Here is a 13,457-nt window from a genome sequence, read left to right on the forward strand (position 1 = left end):
TTGTAGATAAAGGGGATGGCCTTACAAGTGAGAGGGAGAGAGTACGTATGCTTTGAAGCCTTGTTGCCCACGCTGGTGGGGTATAAGATGATGGTAGGCGCCCATAATACTGTTGGATGTCGGATGCACATGGGAGGTTCCATCATTTTGTTTGGGTATGGCAGATATCGGTACCTGCTATACTGTTGATGCTAGAGGCATGTGAGGGGTTTCACCATGTTCACTAAGTACGGTAAAAGTCGGCGCCCATAACACTGTCGATGCCTAGAGGCATGTGGGGGGAGTCTTACCATATAGGAGTTAATGGCGCCCACAATACTATAGGGAAAATGTCGGTGCCTATAGCACTGTTTGTGCCAGGGCGGTTGCAGAGTACTATTTTTGCTGGTGTACAGGGTATCGTTCGTTCCCTGGTCCTTTCGGAGCGGGCGTCCCCAGTCGGTTGGTCCCAATCGGCTCTGATTGCGCTAGTCGGAGAAGAACAGTGAGCAGGGTTTTTGCGTACCCCGGTCGGAGACGTGGGGTCAAAGTCAAAAGTGGTGCTTTGGCCAGGCCTTCCTGTCGGAGAGGCTGTCCGGAGGCGGCTGGAGACCGAAGTGAGCGCTCCGGTCAGAGAGGTGAGCCAGAGTCAGGAAACGGGCGCTGCTCCTCCTCGGCCAGACCTTCCAGTCGGTGTTTGGATCACCCTTCTGGCCTGCTGTTTAGTTTCTTGGGCTGGCCTATGAGTTGCGTGCTGTCTGCTTAGGCTGAGCCTTTTGTAGAGAAGCCAGTCCGTGAGGGACCCCGGGTTTATGAACCTGACAAGTACCTTTACTTTTCGGCTTACGCCACCCCCCTAAGAGTAGGAGTAGAGTAGATTTCGGTGAGTTCTTTGGCAAGCAGGGCTGTCATCGGTAAAGTCCGACCTTCAGTTTGTCTATGAGTATTCGTCACAACTTATATTTTGTTTGTAAGGCTACATCGGTTAGGTCTGACCTCTTACAAGCTTGGTATAAGTTAGTTACCGTTAGTTAATTGTAAGGTTACATTAGTCTGGCTCGTATCTCTTACAATTACTGATACAAGTTACCCTCAATTCTTATCAAAACATGAGGTTGGCATACTCCTGCTTCAAAAGCTGGGCTGTCGCCTTCTTTGCGTGGTCGGAACCGACGCGCATCGCCGCAATAGCCTCCTATGCCTCCTTAGCAAAGCTTTTTGCCCCCAACGGCTCCCTATACTCCGCCGGTACAGCAGCGAGGATATCCTCCAATGCTGACATGTCATCTTCTTTATTTTCGGTGCCCTTGTCAACAGCATTCCAGAGCCGTCAGGCTCTGAGCTTGATCTTCATGGTCACCGACCACTCATCATAGTTGGTGCGACTCAGCATCGGCCAACTGGTGCCGCTGACCTTCCGCACCATGCGAACAACGACCTCCTGTCGTGGTTGGGCAGCCACAGCAGTGCCACTGCTGTCGTCCATCTCCGACCCGTTCGTAATCGCCAGTGGTTAGTCCCACGACGATGCTTGAGCCTGGCTCCGATACCACTTGTTGGCCCGTCGATCTCTGGTACGGAAATATCCGACCACTCACTAGTGTTGCCGAGCACACACTAGCGATGCCGACCATAAACTATCGTTGCCGACCACACACTATGGCTAGAGGTAGAGGAAGGGAGGGATAACAGATCACACACACAGCGGAGACACCAGCGTTGGTCGGAGCTCTGTATAGGAGATGGTAAATCTGAACTCTCTTTACTAAGTTGCAGTGGCAAACTATTTATACAACTCTATCCATCTAGTCCTAGTACAACTGTCATGCTGCTACAGTGATTAGATGTGACAGCAGGGCTAACTTTGGCGCCTGCCTCTGCTGTTGCTATAGTACGGCAGGTGAGCCGTTCGGTGCCTGCCCTTGCAGCTGCTACAGTGCAGCTGCTAGGTGCCCTTCGGCACAAGGGATGCATCAGATTATCTAACACTGTATGCATGAATGGATCAGATTCTTCAGGATTTGCTCTGGCGACCTCAATGATTGCCGGGTCCTGGTGACCAGTGACCGTGGTTGCAGTTTTTCAGGTCGATCCATTGGGTAATTAGAAAAGGGTCAAACTACTGGATTGTAACGGCCCGTTCGGTTTGCTGAAATTTGGTTTATGCTGATTTGTTGTGAAAGAAAAACAATGTTCGTTCGTATTGCTGAAATAGTGTATAACATGACTAATATTGTCAAAAGTAGCTAATTGCAAGGGGTAAAACAATTATGCATATGTGACGCAGAGAATGTCCCGTTCAGCACGTGATGGACCAGCGAAACATGATCAAACGGTAACTAGCTTGTGCTGCACCGGGTCATCTTAGCCAGTGCATATGACCGTTTGTTTTCCATCTCACGTATAATGCTTTTGTTAGCTTCAACGTTAGTTTTTTACCTACACGCCTTTACCATCAAGGTCATGAAAAACAAGAGATTCCGAGTACTTCTCCTATGTTTAAGGAAAAAATCAATATTATTTGTGGTATCAACTAAGTTTCAATAGACACATTATGATAGATGTTGATATCTAACTCTAAAAATTAGGTAAAACTTATAATTGTTATTCCCTAGGGCATCTTTGGTTAGAGGTAATTGAAATGATGGAATGAGAGTTTGGATGTAGGAGTTTAGAAATCTTTTGTTTGTTTTCTGGGAGTTGGAGTTTCTGTGGGAAGGGGAATAGGAGTTTATAGGGCCAACTCCTAGCAATCAATAACTAGGTGAAAATTATGTTGTAATGAAATTTAAATATATCACCACCGTACGTCATGACTTGTCGTATAATTTCTTGCTCAGAATCCCCACATCAAACAGGGACATGAATTTCTCTTCAACTCCTCTCTTATTTTTCACCACGAATCAAACAGGGGATTAAAACTAAAAGTCAAATTCACACCTCAACCCACTCCATCAACTAGCACCACTAATTTTCATGCCCCTTCCCACATTTCAGAATGAAGGGGAGTAGATTGAAAAAAGATTATACTCCTAGTAAAGTACTACACGAAAATGTTCCTTGGCTACACGGTTAACAAGCGAACGAGTTGGGCTGGCATCACCTTCGATTTCCTTCAACAGCTAAAGCCCACTTGTTCACGATGTAACTTCTTGTTTAGGCCCATCCCCAATACTCTCTGGATGCCCGTACTGTGCTACATGCCGACCACTGCCCAGTTTGAATTTAAGAGCTTTGACTTTTTAATATTTTTTATCGTATCACGGATGTTGAAAAAAAAGGACTGGAAGGAGATCTGGCAAGAATCGGAGACAATCAGGGTACATTTTTTTTTCGCGACCGTGCCGTGGCACGTTTTACAATTAGGGTACATCAATACACGAGACTAGAGCTTCGAATGAACACAAAATCACAATAGTGCTGCCGTTAAAACAAATTGATAAAACGAGACATAATTTTATTTTAAGAAGATGTACAGCACATATAAATTATAATTGCATTCTTCCAAAGAAGATGACTACTTTCAGAAAAAAAGTAATTATTTATCGACGAAGGACATGAATAAATACAGACAAGAAAAAAAACAAATCAGAATTTGATGGCAAACGACTGACACGGAGACCGGCCAATTTTAGCACTAGCGGTCAATAATTTACTTCTTGGTGGCGAACTGCGCCTTGATCCTCTGCACGGTGGCGGCATCGATCCTGAACGCCTTGGCGAGGACCTTGTCGGTGACGGCGGGGGTGGCGCCGAAGAGCGAGTCCGCGACGCGGATGAGCCCGGGGTTCTGGCTGCTGAGCCCAGCGATACCCACGGCGGGGCTAGCGCCGCAGTTGAACTCGAAGTGGACGAGGCCCTTGGGGAAGACGAAGACGTCGCCCCTGGACATCACCTTGGCGAAGAGCGTGCCGTCGGTGGCGAGGAAGCCGACGTACATCTGGCCCTGGACGACGGTGAGCACCTCGGTGGCGCGCGGGTGCGTGTGCGGCGGGTTGAGGCCGCCCGGGGCGATGTCGAGGCGCGCCATGGAGATGCCGAGCGAGTTGAGCCCCGGCAGCGCGCGCACGTCCACCAGTGTCACCTTGGAGCCGAACGCGTTAGAGGTGTCGCCGGCGTTCTGGAGGCCCGAGAAGGCGAAGTCGGCCGCGGATACCTGCGCTGCGTCCTTGCACACCAGCCCGTTCACGAACACGGAGGAGGCGGTGTCGGCGACGCAGAAGTCCTGGAGAGGGCTCGGGTCGTACGCGAGAGCCAGAGGAGACGCCGCCATTCCTGCGATAAGGAGAGCAAGGAGGAGTTTGCTAGACCTGCCTGCCATGGTTGCTGCCTACACAAACTGCTGTGTCTTGGCTTGAAATGCGTCCTCAGAACGAAGCAGCTCGAGTATGTAAAAATCGACGTGCGAGCTTCTTGAGGCAGGCAGGTGTGAGTACCTAGATCGATTGGCAAGCTTAGCTTGGATGGGTGAAGAGAAGGGCCATGGTGAACAAGAATATATATAGCCGGTACCCAGGTTGCTGCTGCACAGCACAGCGTGCGTTTGACTGCGTTTGAACGCGATTGGACGCGCGAAATAATCAAAGCTGCGCGCAGTTCATGCAATGCAATGCAACTGAGTCCGTGCTGTGAGACGACTTGTGTTCTCTACAACTCTATCATGGATAACGAGAAGGCGTTTAACAATTGGCTCCTCGCCCCCGAACTGACGGGATCCCTGATGTGACAGACCGACGATCCGGTCCATATGAGTTACCGGGGCAGATTAGTTTTTTGATGGGGTCGTGCGTGCTGGATAGCAATGTGCGAGTCTGCGACACACGTAGTCACGTACCGCATGCATGGCGCAAAGCGAGTGGCCTCCATCGATTCGATGGGTTTTGATTGTTATTCAGAATTTGAGATGGACGGCCGAGCTGGTGCAGGCCGGCAGATCGACAGCATCGTTCCGTCCTATTCTTGAGCTCACTCTACCCACCATGAATGAAACAACTATATTCAGACGATATAGGTGCGCTAACATCATGTAATTATTCAAGTTGATGTAGAAACTTAGTAACTAGTTGGTCAGTACCAACGCTAGTTGGATCTTGGCACCGACCACGACCTCGGTGCTAGACGTGTTTCCTTGGCGTCGACGGCCACGAGATCGAGAAGACGCGGTTTAGACCCCTCTCAGATCCCTGTCTCCAATAGGTGACCACACCCAAACCCAAAATTGGTAGCAGGAGATCAAAAATCAACCTCCAACAGAATACATATACGGGAGATCCATTTTGGGTTGTCTGAGAGGCACAACCCAAATATGAGTATCATCTCTCCTGGAAACCCGTTTGCAGAAAGGATTCTCTTTTAGGTCCTGTTGTTGGAGAGGATGTCGAATGAGTATTGAACCCTTTGACTGTAGCGTTATCCAAACGTTGAATGAGTCTTGTATTTTGGGTGTTGTTGTTGGAGATAGTATTAGGAGGGTTTTTTAGACATCAGGGGACATCGGCTGATCCACGCTGGCAGGTCGTCCATCAAAGGCCAAGAGCAACTTAGAGAGGTGCCGACTGGTTCGGATATGGATTATGCATAAATTTTAATCGTATAAATCTGATATTTCAAATAGGATATCCGATAGTTTCTCTCTCTAGATTAAATCAAAAGAAATCATGATAAATCAAAACTTATCAGTTGAGAAATAAATCTTATTTTGGGTCTTAAAAAAAGAAATCTTGTTTTGTGACTTGGTTACTTTATGTGCTAAATTTTGAACTGAGAATATGTTGTCTAATAACTTATCATTTATGAGTTTGCATACTCTGAAAAAAATGTTAACTGTGTCGGTGTCATAGCCACAAAATAGACTGCAATGCAAAATTTTATTATGTACTATAGTTGGTATTGTCCCTTTAGTAATTCAGTTTTTGACGGGAATATAATTCTTTGTACATGCACATATTACTCAACTATTTAAATCCACTCTGATCCGATTCTCCTTCATCTTACTTCGTACCATTTTTATTTCCAAAAAAAATCCCATTGGTATCTGCATTCATGTATCATTCTCTCTGATATGAATTTCAATAAAAACACATTAGAATATGAGACACTCTCTCCGTCCAAAAAAAAAAAGAGTGTCATTCTCATTTATCGAGAACTCAAACATTTGCAACTTTGATCAAATATATATAAAAAAATATTAATATTATTGTGTGCAATTAGTATCATGATATGAATCGCTCAAAATATTTTCATCATAATAAACTTATTTGGAAATACAAATGTTGCCAATATTTGCAATAAATTTAGTCAAACTTTTTTTTAAAAAATTGATCAGCAGAAATCTTATACCGACATTCTTTTTTGGACGACAGAGGAGGAAGTAGACATTATACACGCCCATTTGTTCCGTTTTCATCGTCCCTGAGACCCTGACGAGTGAAGGCGGCTGCGAACTGGCCGGGCGGAACGATGCTAGCTGTCGGCCGGCCTGCACCACCTCGACCATAATCGAAAATCCATCTGGATCTACGTACGTACGCCTGGTCGCTCAAGGCTTTGCGTCACGCGCTACTCGTTGTCGCGCATTGCTATCCTATCCCAGTGCGCACAACCCCGTCAACAACGACCCGGCCGGCGCGCTGATAATCATATTCATACGGACTATGATTGGTCGGTGTGTCACATCAAAGATCCTGTCCGTTGGCGGAACTGTTATCCAATCGCTCTATGGCCATGTTTAGTTCCACCAAAATCCAAACTTTGACACTATACAAAAAGAAGATTCCCCGTCACATTAAACTTGCGGTACATGCATGGAGTACTAAATGTTGACGAAATCAAAAACTAATTGCACAGTTTAGTTGTACTTTGCGAGACGAACGTTTTGAGCCTAATTAGTCAATGTTTAGACAATTATTACCAAATACAAATGAAATGCTACAATGAGCTACATGGCGCAACAATAAATTTGACGGCGTTGAATTGGGCGAACTAAACATGGCCTGATTGGTTGGTGGCGCACGGGACACGAGAGTCGCCTCACAGGAGTCAGGACAGACCCGGTCGCATGCACTGCACCCCACGCAGTCAAACACGCGCTGTGCAGCACCATGCAGCGCCAAGTCGCCAACCTGGGACACCGTTCATCCATGCCGCTTCTCCTCATCCATCCAAGCTAAGCGCCGTTCTAGGTACTCAATAATCACAAGTACCTTTTACCTCAAGGAGCTCGCACGTCGATCGATTGTTACACGACCTGCATCCTTCTCTTCTTTCGCTCGTCTGACGACACACATTCTCAAGCCAACAAGTTCAGTTAATTTGTACTCCTAGGCAGCTGCAGCCATGGCGAGAAGGTCTTGCAAGCTCCTCCTCGATCGCTCTCCTTGTCGTCGCAGCAATGGCGGCGTCTCCTATAGCTCTCGCGTACGACCCGAGCCCTCTCCAGGACTTCTGCGTCGCCGACACCGCCTCTTCCGTGTTCGTGAACGGGCTGGTGTGCAAGGACCCAGCGCAGGTATCTGCGTCCGACTTCGCCTTCTCGGGCCTGCAGAACGCCGGCGACACCTCCAAAGCGTTCGGCTCCAAGGTGACGCTCGTGGACGTGCGCGCGCTGCCGGGGCTCAACTCGCTGGGGCGTCTCCATGGCGCGCCTCGACATCGCCCCGGGCGGCCTCAACCCGCCGCACACGCACCCGCGCGCCACCGAGGTGCTCACCGTCGTCCAGGGCCAGATGTACGTCAGCTTCCTCGCCACCGACGGCACGCTCTTTGCCAGGTTCCTGTCGAAGGGCAACGTCTTCGTCTTCCCCAAGGGCCTCGTCCACTTCGAGTTCAACTGCGGCGCCAGGCCCGCCGTCGGCATCGCCAGGCTCAGCAGCCAGAACCCCGGGCTCATCCGCGCCCCTGACTCGCTCTTTGGCGCCACCCCCGCCATCACCGACGAGGTGCTCGCCAAGGCGTTCAGGATCGACGCCACCACCGTGCAGAGGATTAAGACGCAGTTCGCCACCATGAAGTAAATTTATTGGCTGCTAGTAGTAAATGTCTGAAAGTATGCTTGACTGATTTATTGTTGTTTATCCTACTCTCGCTGCATATTGCCGGGGTGTCAGTCATTTGTCATCAAATTCTGATTGTTTGATTTTTATTGTGTATTAATTCATCATGTCTAATTGGATAAATAATTCTATTTTTTTCAAAAGTAGAGGAACAATGCAACTATAATTTATCCTGTACATCTTATTGAGCTTTGTTGCGGTACTCCAAATGACTATGAGCCGTTCATTGATTTCGATCGGACGGTCGCGATGGACTATTACCTCCTAGGAGCTAATTGATGAAATGTATATTTATTAATTTTTTATTTTATAATAAAATAGGACAAATAAGGAAAGTTTTAGGTATAGAAAATCTTTTTATAAGATATGATTGATACATCCGTGATCTGATAGATATGGTAAATCTTTTTTATTTTATAACTTTGGACTTGATATATTTTGATTTGCATTAAATTTTGAGAAACAGAAATACTATACAACACATATGTGTTTTACATAAAAAAAACACATGTATTTTCTCTCTCTCCCTCTCTCTTTTCAAGAGTCTCCAAAGCGCACGCGCGTTGTGGTGGCGCCGGAGTTGCGGTCGAGGTTGAGCGTCGCCACTTACTGGCCAGACGCGTTGTAGTTGGTGCAGATGGTGCCGTCCGTGTTGAATTTCTCGTAGAGCCATGAGTCCACCGACGGGACGGCCGCCATCATGAGAGCGAGCGACGACGCGATTTGTCCTCCCGGCCCTGCTCCGATCAGACCTGGACACGATTTGTCCTCTTGTCCTTATATAGAAAAAAATTATTTCTTGTGATATGTGGATACGTGGATTTGTGATCTTGTGATTTGTGATTGTCTGGAGGTAGAAGAAGGCTGGAGGTAGAAGAAAGATAGAGGTTGTTGGATCTTAATTTTATGGTGTAAAAAAATTTATGTGTTAAAACTATATAAAACACATGGTTGCTTAGTAGACAGACTCTGTCACAAATCCTATACGGCACTCGGTTGTTCTGCCGTCGGTCGACACGTGATTTTCTATCCCTTGGATCTGACACGCGTCAGCCTTCTGTCCGATTTCGGTGTCTACTGTCCGCGCTTTGCCCACCGTATGCGTTTTTCTAGCCGCAATTCCAGATGCGCTTCGCCTCCCCACGCTGCCGCCGCCGCGAAGAAGCGCGGCCACCCGTGGCCCGCCGTCGTCGCTGCGAAGAAGCGCGGCCACCCATGGCCCACCGCCGTGGCGCCCGCGGAGGCCGCCGCCGGGAACTGGAAACAAAGGTTGTAGGACTGGGACAACCGCCCGCTCACCGCCAGGCCTTCCTCCGATGCGCTGCGCCTCGCCGGTGCCCAACCCAGCCCCAGCCGGCAGCCAAGGCGGCCGAGGAGCAACGCCAGGGGTAACTCGTGAGACGAGCCCGCGCGCCGCCGGCCTCGACCGGCCCCCACGGCGATTTGATATATATTTCTCTGGAAAATAATTTGTAAATGTTTCTAAAAGATTTGGTATATTTTTTTTTTGTAAGATCTGCAATTCATAGAAATATAAATTATTTTATCCCTAAATTGCATCAATCTGTCTAATAAATTACAGTGCAGGAATCATTGTAAATATAGTAATAAAATAATATAAACATAGCTAGAAGACATTGTAAATGCATGAAAAAATTAGGTGCCAGAAACTTCCAAAACACTCACATTGTTGGGTAGCGTGTATATGCATTTTAGGTGAGTGTGGATACGTGACATGATTTTACCGTGTATGCAAAAAATTTTAGCACGACACATTAAAGTTTTATGTGCAATATGATTTGCATGTGCGTGCTTGTGTTAGCGTGTGTATGCATTTTAGGTGAGTGGATGCGGGACATATGCATGCATATTATTAGCCTGTGTATGCGTGTTAGGTGAGTGGATAGCGTGTTAGTGCATGTAATGTAATTTCATTTGTAACTTTAGAATTTGATAAAAAAAATATGTTTGTAACTTTAGCATTTGATAAAAGTTTCTATGTTACATATTAATTTAGTGACATTTTGTTTAATTGCTGCAAGCTCTAATACTGATAAAAACTATATTAATCTATTGATATTTTGCTGGAAACATCACACGTATTATATGTGTATATGAGTCGAATAGTTTAAATTTAAATTTAAATTTGGATTTCAACTTGATTTTGAAGACAACAAATATCCACTTACTTTATCTATTATTTTATTAGAAATAATTGTGCATGTTCAAATTTAAAACACGTCTCCACGGAAGGAAGGGGCTAGCTAGCATGTACGTGGGGAATCGGCATGCATGGCTTCCTGGATTTTTTAATTTATTAAGTCATTTATAAAATGTGAAAAATCAATAGCTTAGATTGATTTGAAATATTACCTACACAGAGGTAAAGTTTGTACCTTAGTATTGCCCTTAAAATAATTATATTCCCTTTATCCATTTCTTTAACGGCAGCACTATTTTGATTATGTGTTTAGTCGAAGCTCCGGTATCCTATGTATTCAAGGCTTGGTTGGTTCACTACTAAGGAACTACTAAGGTACAGTGCATGGAGGAGCTTGAGCCAATAAAATAAAAATAACATTGACTTTACCGGCTTCTAATTCATTTTAAAAGGAAAAAGGAAAACGACTCCTTCTCACAGTGCGTAGAGGAGCTAAAGCTAGAGTTGCCTGTCAACTCTACCTTCATGGGGGTCTAAACCTCGTCACAACTTACTGCAACTCTGGCGTCGTAGTTTAGACAAACGGCGTTTGGTTGGTTATCGAAGATGCAGAGCTGTCCGTGCTCGCTGAGGCTCCACGTTTTTTTTTGCCATAGTGCACCAAGAGTCTGGTGGATAAATGGTTCACCTAACTGTCGATGTTTCACCACCAATAGCCTGCCACGGGGGTACCCGGGGCAGTTTGTTCGGGCTTCAGCGTATGCAGAACTCGACGGTAAACGCAAGAGACAGTCGATTTATCCTGGTTCGGGCCCTCGACTGTGATCGAGTAATAGCCCTACGTCCAGTCGGCGTTAGCCTTTGCGTTGAATTGATTGTAAAGTGTTGTGTTGCGTTGTGTTATCCGTTGTCTCTCTAGGAACTCCGCCCTCCTTTATATAGTCAGGAGGCCAGGGTCCTAGTCGGTTTACAATGAGGTTCCTAGTAGGATTACAGAATACTACTACTACTAAGTTTACAGAAAAAGAAATCCTAGTTAGACTATATCTTCTCCCTTCTTTGTGGGGTATCCCGTGGGTCCCGTATCGACAAGCCCCCGAGCACTTCATGGTTGAGCTCTGGAAGCCTCATCTTGTTCCTTCAGGTCTTGCCGAGCAAGAACAAGCGTTGTCCGAGTGCTTTCCTGAGTGAAACCGTGTAGCGCTTCTTAGGATCTTCGAGTGGTGTGTGCTTTTTTGAAGAAAAAATACATCCGTCTGGGTGTAGCCCCCGAGCCTCTTGCTATTTGGAACAAGGAGCTGGAGGGTCTTGTCTTGAAATTGTTCTGATTCCTCATCGAGGTGCTCCCAAGCATATACCCGGGTTTTTTTTATCAAAAGGAACTCGGATATTGCTCGGTTCGGGTTCTTTTTGACGTGAGTCCTTGAAGTGGTTTGTCTTGAAAAAATCTTCTTGGTGACGTGCGCTTTTTTCAAGAAAAAAAGTGCACTCACTGAGTGTAGCCCCCGAGCCTCTTGCTATTTGGAACAAGGAGCTGGAGGGTCTTGAATCTTATGTTGTTTGAAAACTGCTGTCTTAAAGAAGTCTTCTTGGTGACGTGCACTTTTTTCAAAGAAAAAAGGGCACTCACTGAGTGTAGCCCCCGAGCCTCTTGCTATTTGGAACAAAAAGTTAGAGGGTCTTGAATCTTATGTTGGTCAAAAGAGCTAAAAAACCTCTCCTGTTGCAGCCCCTGAGCGTATATTCGGGTTCTTTTACTCAAAAGAACTCGGGTGCAGGTCTTGGCATATTCTCTGGTAGTCTGCTGTTGCCAGATGTGGTTGTATGGTAGTGGTTGAGTGTAAATGCTGTTTGCTCACGAGTTGTACAGTGTTGGTATATCCTTTCGAATATGCTCGTCCTTGAGTACTGTTCCTTCACGCCTGAGTCCTCTTTCATTGAATTCTGTCTTTTCACCGTGTCCTTTGTTAGGTTTGTTCCATTGGTGCTCCTGGTCCATGTGCACCGCTTCTTTAGTCTATAAATACCCTCCTGGTGTGCTGTTTTGATTCATCAAGCATTTTGTTGCGTGGTCTGAAATCTCCGTAGTCATGAATATGACAGTTTCTGAAGTAGAGCAGCCCCCGGGCGTATCTTGTAGTTCTTGTATATCTTGTCGTAGCTGGAGGGAGTCTTGTGATAGAGATTAAAGGTAGACTAATCTCGCAGCGGCATTGTACCAGGAGGTACGTGGCAGTAGTTGGAGGAAGTCTTGTGATGCGGGATACTTTCCTTCATCCAGCAATTTTGGGTAGATCCCCCTTGCCTGCCCTACGACTGTCCAGTGCAGATCAACGCCTGATCTGGTGTCACATCAGACTTGGTTAGATAGATGCCTGCTGGGCTTCCCTGTTCCATGTTGTCCCGCCGTGCTGCTGACTTCCATCTCGGATGTTCTGTGTCCATACTTTGAAGAAAACAGTGTAGCCGAGTGCGGTTTGTTCTACCGAGTAGCAATTTAGAACACGTAGTCGTTCCAGAGCCTAGTTGTGTCCGGGTTCCTTTTTGCTACCTTGCTCGTCGTAGTACCGAGTTCGTTGGGTCTTGTAAGATGTGAAATCTTGTAATTTTTGAAGCTATTTATAATGGAAAGAATCTTGTCTTCTAGGTTGTCATTCTTTTTTCTGTTGATGTCCTGGTTGTCTATGAGATACCCGAGTTCTTTCTATAAGAACCGAGTTCTTGTGTTCCTTGTGAGGCAGCCCTTCATTGCTTCATTGTTAATGAGTTATTTTTGTAGCAATATGTTAACTCTGCCTTGGTGCTGGATGGATAAGTCTAAAATCTGCCCGTTGAACTGTACCTTTGTGTAGAAGTGTGCCGTCCGTCATTTCAGCTTTGTCAGTTGTGTTGGGAAATGAACCGTTGCGTTCTCATACCGTGTTTAAATGGGCCTAGTGGGCCGCATTTTTGTCGCTGTAAAAATCTATTTAAAGGCCTTCTTTCTTCTTTTTCTTTGTTGTCCTGCTTTTGCCTTGAAACCCTAGTCCTTACTCCGCCGTCGCCATTGTCGCCGTCATCTGAGCGCCGCTGCCTGACCGTCATCTTTTCTTAGTGCCTTATTGTTTTAGCTAATATATGGGTAGGAAGAAATCAGCGAGCAAGTCCTAGACAACCTTTGTAGACGAGGAGGCATCCCTTTCTATGATTGAGAATCAAGAATTCATGGCCATGAGGGCTGCTCAGAAGGTCTGGCTGGCTCTGACTATGACTGAGGATCAGTTGCG

At 46.3% G+C, this 13,457-nt stretch overlaps 1 protein-coding gene and 1 pseudogene across 1 annotated transcript; one reads left to right on the top strand and one right to left on the bottom strand.

The window, feature by feature from the left end:
* Positions 1-3,588: 3,588 nt before the first annotated feature.
* Positions 3,589-4,300, bottom strand: LOC136510002 (putative germin-like protein 2-3). The gene has a single exon (XM_066504577.1). It carries the CDS (start codon positions 4,298-4,300, stop codon positions 3,632-3,634), a length of 669 nt encoding a protein of 222 aa, XP_066360674.1. The 3' UTR covers positions 3,589-3,631.
* Positions 4,301-4,820: 520 nt separating this feature from the next.
* On the top strand, positions 4,821-7,991 carry LOC136511064 (putative germin-like protein 2-1; annotated as a pseudogene).
* Positions 7,992-13,457: the final 5,466 nt, after the last annotated feature.

This window comes from Miscanthus floridulus, chromosome 16 (assembly GCF_019320115.1).
Source record: "Miscanthus floridulus cultivar M001 chromosome 16, ASM1932011v1, whole genome shotgun sequence".
Taxonomy (NCBI): Eukaryota; Viridiplantae; Streptophyta; class Magnoliopsida; order Poales; family Poaceae; genus Miscanthus; species Miscanthus floridulus.